Source organism: Aquarana catesbeiana, linkage group LG05 (assembly GCF_042186555.1).
Source record: "Aquarana catesbeiana isolate 2022-GZ linkage group LG05, ASM4218655v1, whole genome shotgun sequence".
Lineage (NCBI taxonomy): Eukaryota > Metazoa > Chordata > Amphibia > Anura > Ranidae > Aquarana > Aquarana catesbeiana.
The window spans coordinates 638,027,912-638,053,254 of record NC_133328.1 but is presented as its reverse complement, the minus strand read 5'-3'; the positions used below and the strand labels follow the sequence as shown (position 1 = coordinate 638,053,254).

General features: G+C 45.1%; 1 protein-coding gene across 1 annotated transcript in view; it reads left to right on the top strand.

Annotated features, from left to right (window-relative positions):
* Positions 1-24,545, top strand: part of LOC141146120 (uncharacterized) — a 213,305-nt gene extending 188,760 nt beyond the window's left edge. Inside the window, exons 7-8 of the mRNA XM_073632874.1 lie at positions 22,177-22,250; positions 23,892-24,545. Of these exons, the coding sequence (XP_073488975.1) occupies positions 22,177-22,250; positions 23,892-24,178 (361 nt within the window). The 3' untranslated portion in view covers positions 24,179-24,545. The remainder of the gene's footprint in view (positions 1-22,176; positions 22,251-23,891) is intronic.
* The last annotated feature ends 798 nt before the right edge of the window (positions 24,546-25,343 follow it).

The following is a 25,343-nucleotide window of genomic DNA, read 5'->3' as shown; positions in this document are numbered from 1 at the left end:
GTTGGAGCACATGCTGCATGGAATAATGGACAGGGCACTTGAGGCAGAACAGAGGGAGGAAGAGGAGTACTTCCTTACCTCTCAAAGCCCCTTTATCCAGACAGTGTTCCTGCGTGCCCGCCAATCACACAGGGTGAGGCAAAGGATTGTGTCAGCATAGAGGTGGAGCCTGGCACTCAGCATCAGCAGCAGTCTTCAAGGGATCCTTTACAATCCAAAGAAACCCATGGACTTGTACGTGGCTGGGAGGATGTGGCTGCGGATCATGTCGTCCTTAGTGACCCAGAGGACTCTGGACTGAATGCCTCAGCAAACCTACGCTGCATGGCCTCCCTGATCCTGCAAAGCCTGCGGAAGGATCCTTGTATTCGTGGTATCAAAGGGAGGGTTCATTACTGGCTGGCAACCCTCCTTGATCCACGTTACAAGGGTAAGGTTGCGGACCTTATCTTGCCGTCGCAGAGGGAGCAGAGGATGAAACCTCTTCAGGAGGCCTTTGCAGAAAGGTTTGTGTTCAGACAATTTTAAGGTCTGATCGGTTCCAGCAACCAGCATCTGATTCACATGGTGCAGGATTACCTAGGGGCAAGATCTGACTTGGACACCTTTCCCACCGAAAATCCTCTGGCTTACTGGGTTTTGAGGATGGATCACTGGCCAGAGCTTGCACAGTATGCAATTGAGCTACTGGCCTGTCCTGCATCCAGCATTCTTTCGGAACGCACATTCAGTGCTGCTGGAGGCTTTGTAACCGATCACATTGGCTGACCTTCATAAAAAAGAATCAGTCTTGGATCACAAGCTACCAACTACCTGATGCTGATGTAACTGATTTTTTTTTTTTTTTTTCTTTTTATGAGAGATCCCTTCAAGACTGCTGATGCTGAGTGATGATCCTCTTCCTCCTCAATTTTCATGCTGATGGCTTGTAAGAACATTTTTGGTTCTGGGCACTGCCACCAGTGGCCAAGGCCCAATTTTTCTGCCCCTGTTTAACAGGGGCGTGTAATTACAATTTTTGATGCAATACTTTACAGCAGGGCTCATTCCTGTGCTCCAACTACAGCATCTGTGAGGGGTTGCAGTGTTGTGGCACCAATGCCTAAGGCCCAGTTTTTCTGCTCCTGTTCAACAGGGACATGTATCTACAATTCTTGATCTAATATTTCACAGCAGGGCCCATTCCAGCGCCCACCAAGAGGACTTAGTGTTGTGGCACCAGCAACACCACCACCAAAGGCCCAATCTTTCTGACCCTGTTCAACAGGGGCATGTTATTACAATTCTTGATCTAATATTTCACAGCAGGGCCCTGTGAGGGCTTACAGTGTTGTGGCCACAACAACACCTAAGGCCCAAATTTCTGCTGAGTATATAGGGCAGGCACCTACTTTCAAACATCCAACTTACAAACGACTCCTACTTGCAAACGGAAGGAGACAACGGGAAGTGAGATGAAATCTACCCCTAGGAAGGGAAATTCTCTCCTGTAAGAGTTAATATGGGAAAAACGTGTCTCCTCTCCACTGATGCTTTATCACCAATCCTTGTTTCACTAAAAACCCCAAATTTTCAAAAAACATTTGTCAAAAAGTGAGGTGAAATCTTCTGAAGATGAGCACAACAGCAAAACAAATGTCACAGGGGTGATAACCCTTCCTTATGTTTTCCAAAAAGCTTAAAAATAGATTTTTTTTTTGGCTGGTGCTACACTTTAAAAATGTACCAGTTCAAAATTACAAACAGATTCTTCTTAACAAACCTACAGTCCCTGTCTTGTTTGCACCGCCTGTATACTGCTGTTCAGAGTATATAGGGCCTGGGGGCCCCACACCTTTCCTCATTTTAATTTGGGTGCGGGGTTCCCCTTAATATCCATACAAGACCCAAAGGGCCTGGTAATGGACTGGGGGGTACCCATGCCGTTTGTCTCACTGATTTTCATCCATATTGCCAGGACCCGACATTACATTAAGCCGAAAGCAGTTTTAAATGACTTTTATTCCTTTAAAAATGACATTTTGTGCAGGGACTGTTCTAAGCACAGGAAACATGTGCCACTTTACAGGCATACTATAGGCACCCCCCAGGTATGATATTTAAAGGAATATTTTACTTTTTTTTTTTTTTTTTTTTCACTTTAAGCATCAAAATCACTGCTCCCGAAAAAACGGTCGTTTTTTAAAACTTTTTTTTGCATTGATCCATGTCCTCTGGGGCAGGACCCGGGTCCCGAAACCCTTTTTAGGACAATAACTTGCATATTAGCCTTTAAAATTAGCACTTTTGATTTCAAATGTTCGAGTCCTATAGACTTTAATGGCACTCTAAAGTTTGCGCAAACTTTCGGTCCGTTCGCAGGTTCTGGTGCGGGGGGTATTCGGCTCATCCCTAGTCACAAGGAATGGATTTGCCAGCACACCTCGGATCTTCAGTCCAAACTGTTTTTATTTCAGCATGATCACATCAAAAGCAAGAAGGTGCAACGTTTTGGTGTCATGCAGGGCCCCTTTGTCAGGCATGTGATACGTGTAAATTAACAGTGAAACAGATTTAACCACTTCAGCCCCGGAAGGTTTACCCCCCTCCATGTCAGACAGAGCGAAGATCTGTCGATGTACATTGACAGATCTCCTTTCTGTCAGGTGAGGAGAGACCGATCTGCTATTCCTACTGTTCTCCAGTCAGTCCCATTCCCCCCCCCCCCCCTTAGTTAGAAACACCTCCCCTAGGTAACCTTTAACCCCTTGATCGCCCCCTAGTGTTAACCCCTTTCCCAGCCAGTGACATTTATACAGTAATCAGTGGCTATTTTTAGCTCTGATCGCTGTATAGATGTCATTGGTCCCAAAAAAGTGTCAAATCTGTCCGCCGCAATGTTGCAGTCCTGCTAAAAATTGCAGATCACAGCCATTACTAGTTAAAAAAAAAAGCATAAATCTATTCCCTATTTTGTAGATGCTATAACTTTTGCGCAAACCAATCAATTTACGCTTATTGCAAATTTCATTATTTTTTTTTTTTACCAGAAATATGTAAAAAAATATATCAGACTAAACTTATTATTATTTATTATTATTATTATTATTATTATTATTATTATTATTATTATATTTTTTTTTTTTTTTGGGGGGGTGGTGGCTATAGCAAAAAGTAAAAAATATTTCGGGTGAAAGATCTCGAGAAACCCACATCTCAGATCTATGGGTCCCTGCTGGTCGCCACTGTTCTGAGTTGTCCTCCCTCCACAGGAAATGGGTTTGGGACATACCGGAGATGGATGAAGATGATTGGAGGGAGATTTGGGATTTTCCATTCTCCCCTCTGCTCTCAGCCAGGGACAAACTGGTTCAATTCAAAATCATACAGAGTTCATTACACGCCTCACAGGCTGCACCGGGTGTCGCCGGCGTATTCTCCGGCGTGCTGGCGCTGCTCCTATCAGCCGGGGGACTTCTTTCACATTTTCTGGGCTTGCCCAGCAATTGTACATTATTGAAAAGAAGTACTCCAAGTGATCAATAGGGTCACAAAGATTAGTGTCCCATATGATCCTAAACATTGTCTGCTGGGACTAGTGGAACAAATGCCAATACTCAGAGCTAGGAAGATACTAATATATCTCTTTTATTATACTATGCATGTAAAGCCATCACGATGACCTGGAAATGGTCATCTCCCCCCTCTGTTAGATTCTGGAAGAGCCTAGTGAATGCCAGTCTGCCCCTTTATAAAGCCACCTACTCGGGCAAGGGCTGCCCAAAAAAATTTGAAAAGGTATGGACCTGTTGGTTGGATAATACCACGGCAACTGATACAGTAACAAATTCCTAAATTACCATTATGGTTATAATATGTTAGCAAGCTGACCCAATATCTCTTGTCACATTATCCTGTCATTTTAATGCAGAGCATGGATTCTCCTGAATTAACCTCTCCCCCCATTGGGGTATAGATAAGGAAGTTTATTTATGTCAAATGATGTGTCCTGGTGTGACCTGTTGCCGCATCAGAGGATATGCCCCTGCGTGGGCAATGTTTGGCCCTTGTATGGGCATTTTTTTTGTATGACAATATAAAACTTAATAAAAAGATTTTGCAAAAAGACGCAGTGCCGTATTGTAAAAAATGGCCTGGTCATTAAGGAGGCAAATCCTTCCGGTCCTTAACCGCCTCCCGACCGCCCACTGTATATTGACGTCCTCTGATTTAAAGATGGATATCTCGGTAACGGCAGCAGCTGCTGCCACAACCGAGGTATCCATCTTTAGGGCCGGCGATTCTGTACACGATAACGGTGGTCTCTGCAGTGGGTTCGCCGCGAGATCACCGTTATCGGCGGCGGGAGAGGTGCCACCCCCCCTCCCACCGCTCTCCCGCGCCCTCCGCCGCTTACCGGAGCCGTCGGTAGCGGCGGAGGAGATCGGGACCTGTCACCGCTGAGGTACTGAGACGAGTGAGGCCAAGATGGCCCCCCACCCGTCTCTATACCATGTGACGGCCGGAGCGACGTCATTACGACGGCTCCGCCCACTTCTCTTAAAGGCACAATTTTTTTTGTCATTTTTTTTAAACGACTTTTTTTTTTTTTTTTTTTTTGCATTTTAGTCTAAATATGAGATCTGAGGACTTTTTGACCTCAGATCTCATATTTAAGAGGACCTGTCATGCTTTTTTCTATTACAAGGGATGTTTACATTCCTTGTAATAGGAATAAAAGTGATCCAAATTTTTATTTTTTTTTTAAAAACAGTGAAAAAATAAATAAAATAAAGTAAAATAAATAATAAAAAAAAAAAAAAAAAAAAAAAATTTTTTAAAGCGCCCTGTCCCGACGAGCTCGCGCGCAGAAGCGAACGCATATGTGAGTAGCGCCCGCATATGAAAACGGTGGTCAAACCACACATGTGAGGTATCACCGCGACCGGTAGAGTGAGAGCAATAATTCTAGCACTAGCCCTCCTCTGTAACGCAAAACATGCAATCTGTAGAATTTTTTTAAACGTCGCCTATGGAGATTTTTAAGGGTAAGTCTGACGCCATTCCACGAGCGGGCGCAATTTTAAAGCGTGACATGTTGGGTATCAATTTACTTGGCGTAACATTATATTTCACAATATAAAAAAAAATTGGGCTAACTTTACTGTTGTCTTATTTTTTTTTTTTTCAAAAAAGTTAATTTTTTCCAAAAAAACTGCGCTTAGAAGACCGCTGCGCAAATACGGTGCAAAAAAAAGTATTGCAATGACTGCTATTTTATTCTCTAGGGTGTTAGAACCCCCAAACATTATATATTTTTTTTTTCTAAGTAATTTTCTAGCAAAAAAACCTGTTTTAAACTCTTAAACACCTAAAATCCAAAACGAGGCTGGTTTTGAAGTGGTTAAGTGGTTAACTGACAATTGCGCAGTCATACAACGCTGTACCGAAATAAAATGTGTCTTACCCCCCCCACACACAAAGGGCTTTCTTTTGGTGGTATTTGATCTCCTCTGGTTTTGATTTTTTTGTGCTATAAACCAAAAAAGACTGACAATTTTGTGAATCAATATTTTTTTTACTGTCTGCTATAATACATATCCAATATGTATTCTGCTACATATTTTTGGTTAAAGAAAAATCCTAATATGCGTATTTTGCTTGGTTTGCACAAGTTAGTGTCTACAAACTGATTACTATATACTCTATTTTAATGTGTGTAATTATATCTATATATGAGAGATTATTTGTGTGTATAAATATAAATTATAAATAGAGCGGAAGACAAATCTGACACTGAATTTTTTTTTTTTTTGGGGGGGGGGGGGGGGGGGACCAGTGACCCTAATATAGTGATCAGTGCTAAAAATATGAAAATATGCACAGTCACTGTACTAATGACACTGGCTCGGAAGGGGTTAACATCCGGGGCAATCAAAGGGGTAAATGTGCTCCTAGGGAGAGCTTACTAATTGTGGGGGAGGGATAATTTGACTAGAGGAAGACCAAGATCTGTGTTGAAGCTTAGCAGAAACGCAATCTCTATCTTCCCCTCTCTCAGAACAGTGGTCTGCCTTGTTTACATAAACAGACCGTCGTTCTGCCTCTCCTGAGAATGATCGGTGGGTCCCGCTGGACCCACTGATTGGCTCCCTCTGTGTCCAATCGCAGTGGGAGCGGGTTGCCAGCGGCACATGCCCCAGACCCAGTGCACCAAATCACGTAGAGGTAAGTGATTTTGCACAGGAGGGTTGCCCTGCCGCAGTATATCTGCGTGGGACAGTCCGTAACGGGTTAAACATCCACCAATCTAAAAGGCAAAAAGTAAAGCACTGCCCACCCCAGGTATGTCGGTCCCGCAAAAAAAGCCAGTATTTACCTACAGATATCACACAGCATTGTGCAGTTGCATAAAGCTGGATTGCCCAGTCATTAACACTGACCTGTACATGTTTTTTATACTGTATATATTCGGAATGTATAATGCGCTAATATTAACCTCCCAATATAACACGGTGTAACCTCCTAATGGTTAATCAGTGAATTACGTGCAAAATAATCAAATGGAGCCTATTATAAATAACATCCTTCACCATAATAAAATCCTATAGCTAAAAATCAATGTGATAATAAATTATTGAACACATTAAAAAAGAGAGAAAGATGATATATTAATGTGATGAACCACAGTGCACAGATATCTCAATAGGACAGCATACCGCTGTGAAGAAATAGAACGTCTTTGGTGATTGATGAATATAGACAGGTTTCAATGAGTAATCCCCAGTGATAGATGGCTTGCCCACATTCAGCTGCTCATTAGCATGGGCTGACTTCTGGCTTTCAAAGAACTTCCGCAGTATGAAACAACAAAAGAGACCATTGCGCAGGTAGTATAATATATATATTCCCTATAAACTAAGGGTAAACTTCACTCACACTTTTTCAGCAGAATAAATTGCATATGGGAATTGCATACAGCTAACAGCTGGGATCTCCTCACACGCCAACAGTGTACACACAGCAATGCTCATCGCTGGATCCTCCCGAGCATTGCTGTGTGCACACTGTTGGCGTGTGAGGAGATCCCAGCTGTTAGCTGTATGCAATTCCATATGCAATTTATTCTGCTGAAAGTGTGAGTGAAGTTTACCCTTAGTTTATAGGGAATATATATTATACTACCTGCGCAATGGTCTCTTTTGTTGTTTCATACTGCGGAAGTTCTTTGAAAGGCAGAAGCCAGCCCATGCTAATGAGCAGCTAAATATGAGCAAGCCATCTATCACTGGGGATTACTCATTGAAACCTGTCTATATTCATCAATCACCAAAGACGTTCTATTTCTTCACAGCGGTATGCTGTCCTATTGAGATATCTGTGCACTGTGGTTCATCACATTAATATATCATCTTTCTTTCTTCTTTATTGTGTTCAATAATTATCACATTGATATTTAGTTATAGGATTTTGTTATGGTGAAGGATGTTGTTGTTTATAATAGGCTCCATTTGATTATTTTGCACATGATTCACTGATTAACCATTAGGGAGGTTAATATTCACGCATTATACATTCCGAATATATATATATACAACATTTTTTGTGATATCAGTTCACATACACAATAATTGCAGCTATATTTGGTCATCTTCTAGTATTTGTCACTTATTTACTAACAAAGGAAAAAACACCCCCTCAAGTGGGACTTTAACGGACCATCCACTCAGTAGATGTAAAAAATGTCTTTAATAGTATAGAATAAAATACATATGAAATTTACACATCACAAGGGTGCATAACACATATCACCTGGTAAACAAACAAAAACGAACTGTGTATATAAACGTCATGCAATGTAAATGCCCTGATGCCTGACGCGTTTCCGGTATGAAGTATTCAGATACCTTTGTCAGGGGCTGAGGGTTCAAGTTTTTTTACATGTATATTGGGTCCAGTTTAGTGGTTCCATGTGATAAGTGGGCACTAAGGATCAGAAATCCAAGAAAATGTTGCATGGCTGTCAGACTGTAGGAGAGTGGACCAAATCTTGAACGCGTAATGTCTGTAATATCAATCCTATGGAGTATACCAATGTAATATCCACAGCAATATAGGGGACAGCTAGTCACTGAAGCTTAGAATGCTAGCTGAGTGACCAAGGGATAAATATCCAAATGTCACTCTCTGCCGTGTAGCGTGCTGCAGCCCAGTCCGTATACACTTTTTTTACTTTAATGTTTTTTATATTGTCACCGGCACCAGCTACAGTAGTGCTGACCTCATTGTTTAGCTCCATCCAGGTTGAGAGGACACCTGGACAAGCGTTGTGGGTTGCCAGGCAACCCCTCTACACCAATCAAGGCCGGAATCTCTTGCTGCGTGGCCCATTACCGAGTCGCTGGGGAAGCTATCAGGCCAGTGTCCTGTCAGAATACCGCTGCCCATCAGAAAAAGGAACGGAAGTGACGTTCCCTGCAAAAAATGCTTAATGCGCATGCGTTCCAACATGGCCGCTATGCGTTCCTAATGTGACAGAACACAAAGGCAGCAGCGGACATCTTCTTACACCCAGGCAGGTCATCGGTGAATGAATGGTGGTGCTTAAAGAGGCATGGTCTCTCAGACCTGAATAAACCTCAGCACAATCCTTAAAAAAACAAAAAAACAAAACACTTCCATTATATGATTTTGCGTACACTGAAAATGGACAGTTAATGCGTTTTGTCTGGGCTGACCTTAACCACATCCCGCCCGGCCTATAGCAGAATGATGGCTGGGAAGTGGTTCAGTTATCCTGACTGGGCATCATGACGTCCAGCGGAATAACCTGCGATTGGTGGTGTCGGTCTGACACACCGCATCTCCGAACTAGGTAAAGAGCCTCTGACTGAGGCGCTTTACCACATGATCAGCCGTGTCCAATAACAGCTGATCAACGTAAACAGGAAAAGCTGTGTATAGGCTTTTCCTCTACTCACGCTGAAAGATGTGAGCCGATTGGCTGCTCCCCCCCCCCCCCCCCCCCCCAAGGATGCCTACCCATGACCACCAGGAGAGCCCACCAGGGATGCCATCAGTAATGCTTGCCAGTGCCTCTGATCAAGCTGCAAACAAAACTTCCTATGGCTTTCTTTCAACAATGTCTTTCTTTTTGCCACTCTTCCATAAAGGGCAGATTTGTGGAGAACATGACTAATAGTTGTCCTGTGGACAGATTCTCCCACCTGAGCTGAGGATCTCTGAAGCTCCTCCAGAGTTACCATGGGCCTCTTGGCTCTTCTCTGATGAATGATCTCCTTGCCCGGCCTGTCAGTTCAGGTGGATGGCCATGTCTTGGTAGGTTTGCAGTTGTGCCACACGCTTTCCATTTTCAGATGATGGTTTAAACAGTGCTCTGTGAGATGTTCAAAGCTTGGGATATGTAGCACCCTCTACCAATAGGTAGGTTCTAGAAAGGTATATTTTTACTAGGTTGTCCAGCACAGGCAAATTTAGGCAGGCCTATGCTGCAAACTAGGCCGGTCTGTTTTGATCTGGTGTCTGGGAGTGGTTAGAGTAGCAGTGGGTGTGACACGTACCTCGTATGTGAGCCTGACGTGCAGAGGGAGACCTCTCGTACAGCCCTGGTTCCCAGATCACTGGAGTTGAGGACAGTGACCGTAGGAGCACAGTGGGGTATGAGTGCCTGGTGGATTCTCTGGAACTGGAGATGTCCACTGGGAGACACTGGAACTGGCTGGAGTGCTGGGTGCAGGTGAGCTGGGTGCAGGTCAGCGGGGTGCACACAGCAGGCAGAAGCAAGGTCAGACAAGCTGGGTCATACACAGTGGATCAGTTCAACAGAATCGGCAGGCAAGGAATGGTCAAGTTCAGGCTGGTTTCTGGTAACAGGAGATCAGGCAGACAGGTAAACAGGATCAGAGTCAGGGAAAGCCAAGGTTCAGGATTGGAGACAGCATCGTGGTCAGAGAGTCAGGTCAGGTGATTGGATGCAGATTACAGGAATAGGTCACAGGTGAAGCTGCAGATCAAACAGCAAGAGCTGAATGGTGGAAGCCCCTCTTAAAGGCCACTGGACGTCAAAGCCGCATCACTGTGCGTGCGATGTCCGCGATCGGCGCACGCGTATTGGCGCACGCGTGTTCGTTACTGGGAACCTGTTGGTGGGGATGCGCCTGAGCCCTGTTGCAGGTCTGGAAGTAGTATGTCCATGACAGGGTGTGACCACCTGCACTTCAGTTCTGAGGTGCCTCCCCCTGCTTCCAAGGAGAATATTCTGGAGGGGTTGGGCCTGGAACTGGAGTGGCAGGCAGCTTGTGTGTGAGCCCTGACCAATCCCCAATTGGTATTGGCAGGGGGCGTGCCTCATATCTAAGCTGAGGTGACACCCCCACAATAGGGATAAAACTTTTTCGCAGAAGGGACTTTAACAAGACTCGTGGCCACTCATTAAAATTAGAAGAAAAGAGGTTTAATCCTAAACTGCGTAGAGGGTTCTTTACTGTAAGAGCGGCAAAGATGTGAAATTCCCTTCCACAGGTGGTCTCGGAGGCGAGCATTGATAGTTTCAAGAAACTATTAGATAAGCACCTGAATGACCACAACATACGGGTGTGAGTGAGAGCCCCTGTCTTAGTGAAAATGTGTGTAAAATGGACACAGGACTCTCAAAGAAGCAATTTGAGAAGTTCCAGCAAAAGATCGGTGAGCAGAGAAAACTATGCTTTAAGTTTTCTCTGGATTTTGTAAGTCTGGATTGGGGCTGGAAACTTGAAGACTTCAAAGAGCATTGGGAGGGATGGAGTCTTCAGTCATGTGTCCAGGTTTTCCAGAAGCTCTGCAGGTTGTGTCCAGGTGCACACACTCGTTATAAGGCAGAGCTGAGCATAGCTCAGTGTGTGTGGGAAAAGAGTTGGTATTGGAGCAGTTGCTGCAGACAGGAAGGAGGTGTGCTACCGTTTTTAAGAACCCAGGCAACATCCTTGAGACGGTACTCCATGTGGGAGAGGTTCCAGGTCAGTGGACAGAGTTGGGCCAGCTGAGAGAGTCAGAGACCATAGCTGAGACAACTGGAAGAGAGTCTTGGGGACCAGAGGGGACCGTAAATCTTGGAGGAGTGTGGAAGCCTAGAGTGTCAGGAGAGCCCCTTCTTAAAGGCCAGGAGTGGGGCTGTGCAGCAAGGAACTGCGCCCAAGGCTGAGCGAGCCTTAAGAGCCAGGTGGATTGGCATTTTTCAGTAGTTTTTGGGAGAAGAACCCCTGTGTGGGAAACCAAACGCATGTGTGAACTTTCATCCTTTTGTTACTTTTAATAAAAGTGGGCTATCGTGCCCTTAAACCTTAGTTCCTGTTGGCTGTGAACTCACTTAAAACGCATCTATCACTGAGCTAGACATCCCCCAATGTCACAAGTGGTGTTCGAATGCGGGCATACAGACGGTGAAACCCGGGTCTCTGCGCCAGCAGTGAGTTTGTCAAGTAACGGTGAGTGGCTGTGTATGGAAGTGCAGCCAGGCAATGAGCATTGTGTGCATTGTGTGGTTTTTTTTTTGTATTACTGCTGTGAACCGTGTAACAAGCTGCTGTGCATGTGACTGCAAGGATGAGGCAGTCAAAACACAAGAAGTTCATGTTAAATCAAGTTAAAGGGGAAGTGAGCTCAGCGTGGCCTGAGATGTCTTCACCTAGGAGGACCAGTCAAAAGGGGCCAGTGGTGAATGAGTGGTTCAAGTGGAACCAGAATAAAGAGTGGGGCGCAGTGCAAGGGGCTCAGATCTTGGCCCATGATTATATGCAACCCATGCTGCCCACAGAGGAGGTTGGACTTCCTTGTAAGATTTGAAAAAGTTGCTGTAAAGAGAAAATGGCCTAGTGACCGGTGGCCAAAATTGCTGAAAACCTTATTACAGATAGAGTTCAAATCGGTTTACCATTTGATGGATGGGGACCAGGATGACTACCGCAAGTTTAAAGAGGAAATCCTTAGAGGAGAGTTCCATTGTATCATGGGCTGCCAGCAATGCTCCGGGATAGGAGAAATGTCACCGGAAGACCTAGGTTTTGGAAATCCAGAGAAACGCAAGGTTTTCTGTTATGGCCACTTATGTGAAGTGGTCAGCCCAGAAAGAAGGGCAAAACAGTCTGAAACCTCCATGAGGTGTAGCCAACCATCTTTGGCATGCTGGTCTGCTGTTACCCCTAGCAACAGGGAACCCACTGTTACATGCAGGGAGTGTCAGTGGGTCCGGAAAGGCTGCAGTGTTGCTCCATGACCACATGGAAGAGTCAGCCTATGGAGACACCACAGATGAGACCACGCTCTCAAATGAAGTCTATGACACCGGCTACAGGAATTGGTAAGACTGTTGCAGTTTGTGGGACAGAACCCAATGAAGTGGAAGTGTGTCCGGCGGGGAGATCCGCAGTACAGGTGGACTTGCTGCAGTGTGCTACCCGGAGCAGTGGGGAGGCACAGGGTAAAGCCCAACTGGCAGCAGGACTAAAGACTAAAAAGGACATGGGGACTGTATGTACCTGTTGGAATCCAGCAGAGTGCTGCAAGAGCTGTACTAGGGGTAACTAAAGAAATCCGTATACCATGTTCCCTAGTGACTGAGACAGGCGCTGCAGGGTTGCCCAGGGAAACCTTCCAGGAGCCCACAGTGTTGGAGTGGAGGGTTTTCCAGGTCATCTGTGGAGCTGCTCAAGTAAGAGGCTACCCACAATAGCTACAGTTATGTCTAAGAGTCATGATGATCCTCTAAAGGTTGAGAAATTTATTTCTGCAAATGTTCTATTTGAGAATAATGTTGGTAATGTGTTTACTAAGGATGGGAGTAGGATGTCTCCCATGACCACCAGAGGCAGAGCCGCAGGGTTGTCCATGGAAATCTCCAGGGATCTCCCTGTGTTGGAACTGGAGGTTGTTCAGGACCGCTCTGGCACTACTCTGGGGGAACAGAGGGACTGCACCACAGTGTGAGTGTGTGGGTGCAGACCACCCGCCTGGTATGTGACCAGATTGTTGAACAATTTATTCACCCTGTTAAAGCTGGGTGTGATGGTAGCGCCACCAGAACAAACTGGTCCAAATAGTGTATTGCACCCTGCCTTGTGTGAAGAAGCATCGTCTCAATGTGACATAAGTGAAACTGTGCTTGTACAATTTGACACATATAGAGATGACAAATGTACAGTATTGGGTAATAAGTCCCGGGTTCCATTGGTGCCTCTTGGAACAGGTGATGCAGCGCTGCAGAATGCCTGTCAGGGAAGTACCACTGACTGGGAAATGTGGTGCAAGGAAACAGTAGCAACACTAAACAAAGCTATAATGGTTGACACAGATGTGGACATAACACCTGCTATGCCCAATGGAGGGATTGCAGGGTGGCCAAGGGCGTGTTGGCCCCGGCAGAGATTGGTCCCTTCCAGTCAGAAGGGCCGGTTAAGGGCGCATGCATGGCAGTTGTTATCCACAGCCCAACCACTGGAAAATGGTGAGTGCAAAAATGTGACTTATGACCTGCAGTGGCTCCCTGATGCTGTGGCAGAAAGGATAAATGTGAGACATACATCGGTCAGCGCTCCAGTTGAGCGCCAGGCTGTGAAGACGGATAACGCCAGTGAGGTGGAGGTCGCTGTAAATGTCTCTACCTTTCCGGCTTCAGTGAATGAGCCCCTCCAAGTCATTGATAATGGAAAAGTCCCTAGAAAGGTCTTGTATGTAGATGTGGATCGCATTAAGATGACTAATGTATTGTTGAAAATGCTTAAAGTCCAAAATACACATTTGCTGTACACTTGGGTGTCCCCACCGTGGTCGGACAAGGTGGTACTGCGTAGTACCAGTAGGTGGAGCCAAGTAGTACATTCTGTGCTTCATGTTAATCAAATAAGAACTGGTTGGTACCATATTTGTTAGCAGTGTGGCAAATGGTCTCAAGGTTCTCAGAGGGTGCTTCTAGTTACCAGTGTGGATGGAAGGCGCTCAAGAGAACGTTTGAAAACATCAGAGGTCTCCCCACCTGATGCGATAACTAAGAAAACTTCTGCTGGTCCGGTCCGAGTTGCGGCTGAGCAGTGGTCAGTAGAGGGTGTGGACACTGCCTTACCCACTAGACATCACGTGAAGGAAGGGCCCGAAAATAGATGTGTCAGTAGCAGAGATTTTTCCTGTCATTCGCAAAGAGGTACAAATTAAGGTACCCGGAGACACTGTGTGGGGAAGTATTGATGGTATTGGAAGTGGCGACATCAGAATTTGTGGTATGTCGCTGGTTGGTACTGCTAACGAGGGTTTAATTTCTGTAAGTAACCTCAGACAATTTGTTAAACCAAAAAAAACTGTTGTAATGGGAAAAACTGGTGTCAGTGAGGGAAAAGGTGGTTCCCCATATCAAGAAAGTGAGGGTATCGGGGAAGGCAGAGTTCCCCTGAGAAAAGCCAGGAACCCCAGAAGTGGGAGAAAGTATAGGATAGAAACAAGTGGGATCCCATGGAGAGTCAGAGTAGGACTTACCTGGAAGTGCACCCGAAAAAAAAGGTTGGGCCTACGCGGCTGACAGCCGGCACAGAGGTGACCCAACCCTGATGGGTGCTGGTGTTCCTCCCTCTGGATCAAAACAAAGGGGGGATATGTGAGAGTCCCTGTCTTAGTGAAAATGTGTGTAAAATGGACACAATTCGTTTAGTTAAATTTGTTGCATTCGTTTTCGGAATTTGTTTCGTTTCGTCTTCGAAAAAATTCGACCGTATTCGGAAAAAACTGTCAAATCCAAAAATTCTACCACATTCGAAAAAAACTATAAAATTCGAAAAAATTCTACCGCATTCGAAAAAAACATTAACTGAATTTGAAAAAGTAAACTATATAACCATTTTGCGAAATTTGAAATTCGTATAGAATAAAATCTAATTCCAATAGAAAAGATTAGGATAGAATAGAAAAACAATAGAACAGAATAGAAAAAAAAAAATATATTGTATTCTAATATTTTCTATTCGCTTTTGAATTCATTCTGTACCAAATTCCAATTTTGGAAGATGGGGATATATATCTCCATCTTCCAAAATTGGAATTTGGTACAGAATGAATTTGAATAGAAAAGAATAGACTAGAAAAACAATAGAACAGAATAGCCTAAGATATAATATATTGTATTCTAATCTTTTCTATATTATATCTTATTCTATTCTGTTCTATTGTTTTTCTAGTCTATTCTTTTCTATTTTCTGTTCTAATCTTTTCTATTCAAATTCATTCTATACGAAAATTCAAACTTCAGAAGCCATGTTCCGAAATTCGAATTTTGTATAGAATTTGAATTGAAAAGACTATTATAGAATATAAAATAATAGAAAAGAAAAGCATAAACAATAGAAGAGAATAATACAAATATATATATAATTAGTCGGAGCCCTCCGTCCTGAGAGATATGAAGCACATAAACACGTCACAAGACTAACATAAAATAGACCTGAAGTGTGCCCTGGCCTGCTGTATGGTAAACCCAGATCTGCTGGGTGGTATGCCAGAGAAGGGCACAAAAAGACTTGGTTGGGGAGGTAATGATTTGCTTAAGTTTACTGACATACTACGGGGCAAGCTTGCCAAAGGCTCGTGACATTTCTGCTTGTGGATTGGGAATGTATCGAGCGAAGCAAGTGAATTTCCACCTGCCCGTTTTCTTGAGAACGTGGTCCGGGACCCCGTTTCGTGAGGCTGCTGATGCTACTCTGATGCAAAAGAATTTCCAGGAAATTTGGCCGGGGTCAAGGCCTAAGTTGGGCAAAAGATTCCCAACTTGTCTGGTGAACTGGTTGCTGCTTAGAGGGCTAGTAGGGAGCGGTAGAAATGGCTGCCCTCCGAGGTCGGGCAGATGAGCTGATAATTGGTCTAGAATGGCCACGGGGCAGGCAGGCGTTGAGCGTCTTGGAAGTATATCTACACTGGGACCAGACTGTTGTGTTTCAGACACCATGAGGTGCCGGATGAAGTAATTTTGGTGGCGTGTCAGGTGGCGCCTACGTAACATCTTACTGGGGCCGGTGACTGTGAATTCACTGGGGCATAAGAACCGCAGAAAGCTAGGTAGATGGTTGCGTGAACGACCTGGCTGAAATTAACCCAAAGGGGAATGTGACAGGATGGTAGACATGTCTCAAAATATGGCGCTGGTCGCAGGTAGATGTTTACTATTTGGAATTGTCTGTGACTACCGCGCAGGATAGTCTGGACCGCATGGGTGGCAACCAACGGTGGTTTGGTAGGATTTTGTAAGGAGATGCTGGATGCCAGCTAAGTAGTCTGATGGTATTGCATGAAAATGCCAACTGCGTGTGGCAAGATGATCTGTAGGCCAGGATGTGATGGAAATCTCCTGATACTGCCCTAGGGTTTGAGGCTAGGAACTTGTCATAGATTTTCCAGGCAGTATGGTAGGCCTTCAGGGTGTTGTGAGAAAATGATAGATTAACAAGGCAGGTAGCATTGTGAAGATGTTTTAATCCGAGGTTAGCTACGACCAATGTGGGATAATACATGGTCGGGTCGGTTCCAGATCCCTGCAAAAGGAACGACGCAAAGTTAAAACGGGTAGTGCGTTGGCCAGAGTATTGCAGTTGCCTGGGATGTAGATGCAGTAAACATTATTTGGTGTTGTGGGGATAGTTGCACCAGCCTGCTCGGGAAGGCCATGATGGCCAGCGAGTTGAACCTGCTTTTATTTATACTAGCTGTGGCTTAGTTGTCTGTGGCAAACGACAGTGTTTGTGCTGCCCAGATACTGCGCCAGACGTGAGCTGCTGCAATAATGAGGTAGAGTTCGAACAAAGAGAAGGACTAACTGAAGCCGGGAATCAAGAGGATTTCTGATGGCCATGGCCCTGCGACCCAAAGATGGCCAAAAAATTGATGCGAGGACCTGTGGAGGCTGTGGCGTCCGTGAATACCTGAGATGAAGAGGGAGATGCTAACGGAATGAACATTGACATACCATTCCAGTTGATGAGAAATTCATTCCATCTGGGCAGATCCGCTTATTGCTGGCACATCTAATTTAAGGATATAGTCCGGGTCTTGTACCTGGGAGAGAAACACTAGGAGGCGTGAGATAAGGGTCACCTCGAGTCTGGCTGCTGGTTTTCCTTTTTTTTTTTTTTTTTTTTTTTTTTTTTAGTGGTGACAGTCATGGAATGAGTACCCGTTTGAAAGTGTGACCAAGGAGTGCAGCTGAATAGTCGCTCAGAAAATACTGCCATGATGCCTGGGAGGGCGGCCTGTAGATATATTTTTTTTTTTTTTATGGTCCAAGCTCTGTGAGACTGAGCCGTCGCTTGCTGTGCCCGCAAAGGGTGATGGGCGGAGGCGAAGTTATCGCTGTCGGCAAAAGCAAGGAAGGGCAATGCATGTGTCTAAGGCAAGTTGCAAAGGTAGGAGTGGATAGATGCGTTTGGGTAGATGGAGAAGGACAAGGAAGGATAGCCATAGCGACAGTCGATTGAGTACGAGCACTGTTGAGTGATTTTAGAAAACTCGAAATAATGCGTGACAACCGAGGTGATCCAGGAGGTGACTGGCTAGGTAACCGCTAGCTCGGGTGTCGCCTGTGCTCGGCACAGACTACTGAACCAGAGCCCCCCTGGGCGGACAGGGGCGAATATTTTGCAGTCTGGTATTCTAAGAAAGAATGTTGCGTTGTGTAGTTAATTGTCGTATGTTCGGTCTGCTAACGCTTGCACTGCCAGCAAGCTGGATGTTAGGCGACCTTGTCTGCGTGGTGAAGGATCTCTGATCGCTCTTAGAAAACAGAGTGAAGTGCACAGAAGTATGTGACAGTTACTAACACCTTGGGAGCAAGTCAAATCGTGTATGTGAAGTAAAACATGTAGTGAAAAGTGTTCAAGAGAAAAGCAAGGGGGGATTCCTTTGAACTATACACCTGACTTGATGCCCTATAAGTGAGAGAAAAAATTTTGAGTCGACTGGGAACCTGTAGTACAGTGACACGGGAATTTTGGTTTGACAAGGGGGATTGCAAAGAGCTGTTTGGGGCAGCTGGCCCCCTGGTGAAGGTGCAGGCCCTCGAATAAAAAAAAAAAAAAAAAAATTTTTTTTTTTTTTTTTTTTTTTTTTTTTTTTTTGGGGAGATATTGTCCAAACCTGGTGCAGGGTGGACCAACTGGTAGTCTAACTGACCTAAAGGGGAAAGGGATAGAGAATACGATTGAGTAGCTGTGTTGCTACTGGAGATGAGTGGCTGTATGAAGCCATTTCGTAACGTTTGCAACCATTGCAAAGCCTTTGATAGGCGAAAAGAGTTTTTTAGCAGAAATTTGATTATGTAGGAATAACCGTGCGCAGCATTGGTACAAAATAGATGGTGTGAGAGATCTGAATCATTGAGCTGGTATGCGACTGAACTTGGATCGGTCAGATGGAAGAAGCACACTGTTGGTGAGTGCTTGTGTATGCTGAGAATCTGAATCATTGAGCCGGTATTGCGACTGGACTCGGATCGGTCGGACAAAAGAAGCACGCTGTTGGTGAGTGCTTGTATGCTGAGGATCCGAATCGTTGATCCGGTGTGAGACTGGACTCGTATCGGTCAGGGAAAGTAGGGTTGGCAAGGATCCGAATCGTTGAGTCGGATTGGACGGTGGGGCTTGTAATGCCGAGGATCCTGAATCATCGTGCCGGTATGCGACTGGACTTCGGATCAGTTGGTGAGAGTTGAATTGGCAAGGATCCGAATCGTTGAGCCGGTGCTACGACTTGACTCGGATTGGTTGGAAGTGCTGAGGATCCAAATCTTTGAGCCGGTATGCGGCTGGACTCGGATCGGTCCGTGAACGTTGGATTGGTGAGGATCCGAATTGTTGAGCCAGTGCTACGACTGGACTCGGATGGGATGGTGGGGTTTTGTAATGCCGAGGATCCTGAATCATTGAGCCACTATGTGACTGGGCTTGGATCGGTCGGTTGGAAGAAGCACACTGTTGGTGAGTGCTTGTGTATGCTGAGGATCTAAATATTTGAGCCGGTTTTGTGACTGGACTCGGATCGGTTGGTGAAGTTTGTATTGCCAAGGGTCCGAATCTTTGCGCTGATTATGCGACTAGATTCGGATCGGTTGTGGATGTAAGGTGACGATGGGGCTTGTGTGCCGGATCCGAATCGTTAAGCCGGTGCTACGACTGGACTCAGATCAGCTGACTGTTAGTGGTTGAAGGGGCTTGTGATTGCCACGGATCCGAATCATAGGGCCGATGTTGCGACTAGATTCGGATCGGCTGTTGGTGTGTACTTGGTATCCAATAAGAGGTATAGGGGGTCAGTTAGGTGAAGTGTGTGTTTTCAGTAGGAGGTGTAGGGGGTTAGTAGGTGAAATGGGCGTTTAGTAGGGGTGTGGTGTGTGTGTGTGTGTGTGTGTGTGTGTGGGACGCAGGTTCGAGACCCTGCGCTGTAAGCGACTTGTTTTGAAGGCGGTTGCACTTATTCGTACGGTTCTTATTTCCTAGTCAGTAAGATACCAGTGGTGCCGAGTGAAGGCTGTCATGAGTTGTAACATCGCGGGTGCGACTGGGCTCAAATGAGGAACAGAGAATGGCAGTAAGTACGAATAACCAAGTAAGACCTACGAAGTCGTAGGCGGTTTATGAAGGGGAACATAAAGTAACGGTTCGGTAGCAGGCAACCACAAGTCCTACCTGCGACAGTGAGTGTGTGACAATCGATGAAAACCTACGACCAATCTCGAAGGACATGCAGTGAGTTGGTAGAGTCGGCCTCTGCAATGCATCTGATACGAATCAGTTGTAAAACGTATGAAATTCATCTGATATAAATCGGTAGTAAGGAGTATCTGATACCAATTGGTTGTAGAGTGTATGCCATCCCTTGCTGTGAAACTACCCACCCCCCCAGGCTAATCAAGTGCAGAGGAGGCACCAGGTGGGTTTGATTACACCCCAATCAGCCACATAAACCCATACAAACAATACATGCTCATCTCCTAATAAATGAGATGGCAACCCCATGGACAATGAGTTTCATAACCAGTGAAACCTATTGCGAGTGATATTGAGACCGACCGACAGTGAGTAGTACATCTGTGCCGAATGATGTCGGGACATGAGCGACAACGACTCCGGCAGGTTTTCACAAAAGGGGGTGCAGGTTAGGAAGCATAAACCGCAAGATTTTGAACATGATACGAAAAGTTTGGATACTACCTGTGACCGAGTGGGAACTGCCGACGAAGAGCATGAAATGAAAGCCGGAGAGCACCTGCGATTGAGTGCACAGACTGCCGAACATGAGGTGAGCTGGGAACAGTCAGCCCTGTGACTCCCTCTCTCCCCCTCTCCCTCCCTCCTATTTTTTTTTCAAATTCGTTTAAATTCTTTACTTTTGTAATTCGGATGTATCCGAATAATGAAAAATTCGTCCAAATTTCTATTCGAAATGCACATGCCTAGAGACCATAGCTGAGACAACTGGAAGAGAGTCTTGGGGACCGTGAGTCTTGGAGCAGTGTGGAAGCCTAAAGTAGCAGTGGGCCTGTGCAGCAAGGAACTGTGCCCAAGGCTGAGCGAGCCTTAAGAGCCAGGTGGATTGGCATTTTTCAGTAGTTTTTGGGAGAAGAACCCCTGTGTGGGAAATCAAACGGGTGTGTGAACTTTCATCTTTGTTACTTTCAATAAAAGTGGGCTACTACACCCTTAAACCTTAGTTCCTGTTGGCTGTGAACTCACTTAAAACGCATCTCTCACTGAGCTAGACATCCCCCAATGTCACAAGGGATATACAATGTAATACTGACATATAATCACACATAGGTTGGACTTGTGTCTTTTTTTTTTTTTTTTTTTTTTTTTTTTTTCCAACCTCGCCTACTATGTAAGGTGATATGCCACTGGGGGGAGAAGTCGGCAGAGTGAAGTAAGGAATGGCATGTTAGACAGCAGCTGGGGGGGTGCTCCGATCGCAGGAGGAGGCCTGGGGAGAGCTGTGAGGGAACATTGCCTCTACATGGTCAGGTCATTGGCAATGTCTGTCACCACACGGTCGGTGGCAGGGAACTCCTGGAGCAGAAGGGGCAGGTGAAGCTGTCAGTACGCATGGTCCAGTCAAGTTCCTCATCAAGGACTCAGGGCTGTTGGAAGGTCGGAACCTTTTAAAAAAAAAAAAATATTCATAACCTTTAAGGCACTGTATAATAAGGTTTCAGGGTTCCTCCAGAGGTTGCTAGGGGTTCCTTGAGCAATGAGCAGTTTCTGCCTTAGATCAGTTCCCACTGGCACCATAGCTCTTTTTAGCTATTCGTAGGGGAGTAATTCTTCCCACGGACCTCCAGTGCAAGGAGCACTCTTACCACTGACCAGAGGTGGCCACTTATAGGGGGCGCGGACCCCTTAATCTCCATGTGCCCAGTCCCTAATCTCCATGCAGGGTGCTAGACGATTGGATTTCTATAGGGGTTTTTTGAAGCACACGGTTAGAGGCTGAGGCTCTGATTGGCTTTAAAAAGGGTGGGCTCAGGGGGGCTAAGCACTGAGCCCAGAGAAGCCCACCCAGTGGTGTCACAATAGCGAATTAATCGCTATTGTCTTCCTGCTTCTCCTCCCATCACGAACCGGGTCTTTAAGACCGGATTGGCCAGTAGAAAAGCCGGTAGGGAAGCACACTGAGGGGGGAGGGGGAAGCTGCCCATGACCTGGATGGGTCAATTGGCGCGGGACGGTCAAACAAGTGATTGGGAGGGGGTGTGGCTGTAGTTTGTTTGCCGACCCCAAAAAAAATTGGAGCACCAGCTGCCATTGACCCTCCAGTGTAAGGGGCATTCTTCCCCCTGCCCTACCCCCCCCCCCCCCCCCAATGTAGGACATTCTTCCTACTGACATCACAAATGTTTCATGAGTTGTAGATAGTAACTTTTAGCAGGTGGTCCCTGAGACCGGAAAGTTATTTTAAGGGTTCCTCTGTGTTGAAAAGGTTGAGAGGCTGATCTATAGGGTGACGCATATGTAGCCTCTCAAACTTTTGGATATGACCTACAGAGAATCCATGTGTGGCTTTATTCTATTGTACAAACGCAATCCTACAATTTGTAGTATACTGTATATTCTCTGTGTCTATTTTCACATGAAGTCTCGCTCATTGTAATACCCCATTTTCCTCTGTCCTCTCCAGAATGCCTCTGTTGGTGGCCCCATTTGTGTTCGGGTTTCTGATTGTGACTCAGTGCTGTACTCCTGAGCCCGGAGGTAAGAACTGAACTGATTGTATCAACCGAACTCTCAGTAGCAGTGAATGGCTATTAAAGCCACCAAGGAAACATCACAACTTGCCTCTAAACTGAATTCTGTGTGATCCATTGCAGAAAGATTCAGCAGGCTTCTCCAAGCGCTTTTGAGGGGTGACAGCTTGTTGCAATGCCCACTTCTCTCCATCATCCAACTGAGCTTGTACTGAGAGAAGCAGGGAGGCTGCTATGCTGACTACTCTTTGAAACGTAGTTGCCTGACAGTCTCTGGCCTTTAATACTTTCTAATTAAACATGAAGACAATGACGTCCCAATGAAATTGATTTCCTGGTCTCCATATGTTTTGTAGAGTTCAGCAATGAAAGCCCTGTGTCTCTTAGGCGTCAGTTCATTTTAATTAGAATGATTCGTTGTGGATCAGAAATTCCTACCTTAATGGACCAGGGTTTCTCAACCAGATTTCCATGGAACCCTAGGGTTCGTCCAGAGGTTGCTAGGAATTCCTTAAGCAATGGGCAATCTGTCTAAGAAGTTCCCACTGACTCCGTTGATCTTTAGCTATCTGTAAGGGGGTAATTCTTCCCCATGACCACAAGCGTAAGGACCATTCTTCCCTCTGACCATCACCATCAATGTATTCTGAGTTAGCTAGTAGCTAGTCATTCGTAAGAGGGGTTCCTCTGTTGAAAGGTTGAGAAAAGCTGTTGGAGGCTTATGTGAGCCTGGATAACAGCCATAATTTTTAACATTTGGCTTCTTAAAACTTTAATGGGGGTTCAGATTTGGTATCCATATTTTAGTCCTGTTCGGAGAACCTGCCTTGAATTGAACCCAGACACGTTTAAATCCCTAGTCACAGCAAAGTATTTTCTACCTTGGAGGGTCATGTTGGAGATGTGATCTCCCAGTGGTGAGTGTAATTGTAACCGTAAAGAAAAGGTCAGGAGCAGAGTATTGTCTACCTCAGTGGTCTCCAAACTGCAGCCCAGTGGTCAAGTGTGTTCCTTTTACTAATTTTTTTTTTTCTCTAGCCTTTGGGGCACTATTCCTCCTGCTGACACCAATGATGGGGTACTATTCCTCCTGCTGACACAATGATGGGGCACTATTCCCCCCGCTGACACAAGGTGCTATGTAATTTACTCACACTGACCACCAAGTCTGAGGCATTTTTATCCCCAATGGCCACATTCCAGCCCCCATAAAGTCTGAAGAACAGTAGATTGGCCCTTTTTAGAAAGCTTGGAGACCCCTGGAGGTTCATGTTGGTGATATGATATCCTGGTGGTGGGTATATTAAGGTGGTGAGAAGGTCAGGAGAAGAGTATTTTGTTTTTCTTCTATCTTTTTTATAGGGGGTCATGCTGGAGGGAGTGATATTCCAGTGAGGTGTGTAACTGGAAAGATAGAGGTCATGAGGGGGAGTATCTTCTACCCTATGGAGGGTCATGTTGGCAGGTGTGATATCCTGGTGGGGAGTGTTCTCAAACAAAAAGAGAAGTCCAGGAGAAGAGTATTCTCTATCCTATGGAGGGTCAGATCATGGAAGTTGTAGATATTTCCTTTTTTAAATGGTAAATTTACCATAAAGTGATATTTCTGGTTGTGAGGTCACTAATTAATTCTATGTCTTATCTCCAGTGGTTAATGTGGCCCGAAATGGAGAAGCCAGCCAGAGTTCTGTCTACAAGTCCAGAGTGATGGGCTATGCAAACAAAGCCATAGACGGAAACGCAGAAACGGATTTTCATAAAGGTTTCTGCACTCACACCATGAAGGACTATGAGCCCTGGTGGAATCTGGACCTGAAAAAGACCTACAACATATCCAGTATCGTCATCACAAACCGTCAGTACTGCTGCATGCAACGCTTGTTGGGGGCTGAGATCCGCATTGGTGATTCACCTGATCGCAAAAATCCTGTGTGAGTACATGGAGGTTTACTTCTTCAAAAAGGGGCTACAAACTATGATTCCCCAATATGGGCACAGCCACAATTTTCATACATTTGGCTCTGTTTTCCACCAGAATAAAATGAAAACAAAACCATCCAAATGAATGTGAAGTGCAGACTTTCAGCTTTAATTCAAGGGGTTAAACATAAATATCAAGTTTTGCCTTCAGGCGAAATGCATGTTTAATTGGGTTGCGATCAGGTGATTGACTCAGCCATTGTAGATTATTACACTTATTTTCCTTCAAAAGCTCCTGGGTTGCTTTTGCAGTGTTTTGGATCATTGTCCATCTGTACAGTGAAGCGTCGTCCAATCAACTTTGCTGCATTTGGCTGAATCTGGGCTGACAGTATATCTCTAAAACACTGCAGAATTCATCTGGCTCCTTCTGTCACATCAATAAACACCAATGACCCACTTCCACTGGAAGCCATCACACTGCAAGCTCCACCATGTGACCACAGATGTTGTGTGCTTTGAGCTGTTCCAAGCCCTCTCCACTATTTATTTATTTTATTTTTTTTTCTGTCATTCTGGTACAGATTAATCTGTTTTATCCACCCAAAGAATGCTTTTCCTGAACGGGTATTTTTTGGCAAAATCTAATCTGGCTTTTCTATTCTTCAGGCTTATGAATGGTTTGCACCTTGTGGTGAACCCTCTGTATTTTGCTCTTGTGAAGTCTTCTCTTGATTGTAGACTCTGACAATGATACGCCCACCTCCTGGATAGTGTCCTTCACTTGTCTGGATATTGTGAATGGGTTTCTCTTCTCCATAGAGAGGATCCTGCAATCATCCACCACTGTTGTCTTCCGTGGACCTCCAGGCCTTTTTATGTTACTGAGCTCACCAGTGTTCTTTCCTCAGAATGTACCAAACTGTTAGTTTGGCCACTCCTAATGTTGCTGCTATCTCTCTGATGGATTTGTTTAGTTTTTAAAGCCTTTACAATGGCCTGTTTCACTTGCATGGACAGCTCCTTTGAACTCATTATGTAGGTTCACAGCAATAGAATCCAAATGCCACACTTGGAATCAACTCCAGACCTTTTACCTGCTTCATTGAAACAACGAAGAAGTAGCCCACACCTGGCTATATATATATATATATATATATATATATATATATATATATAT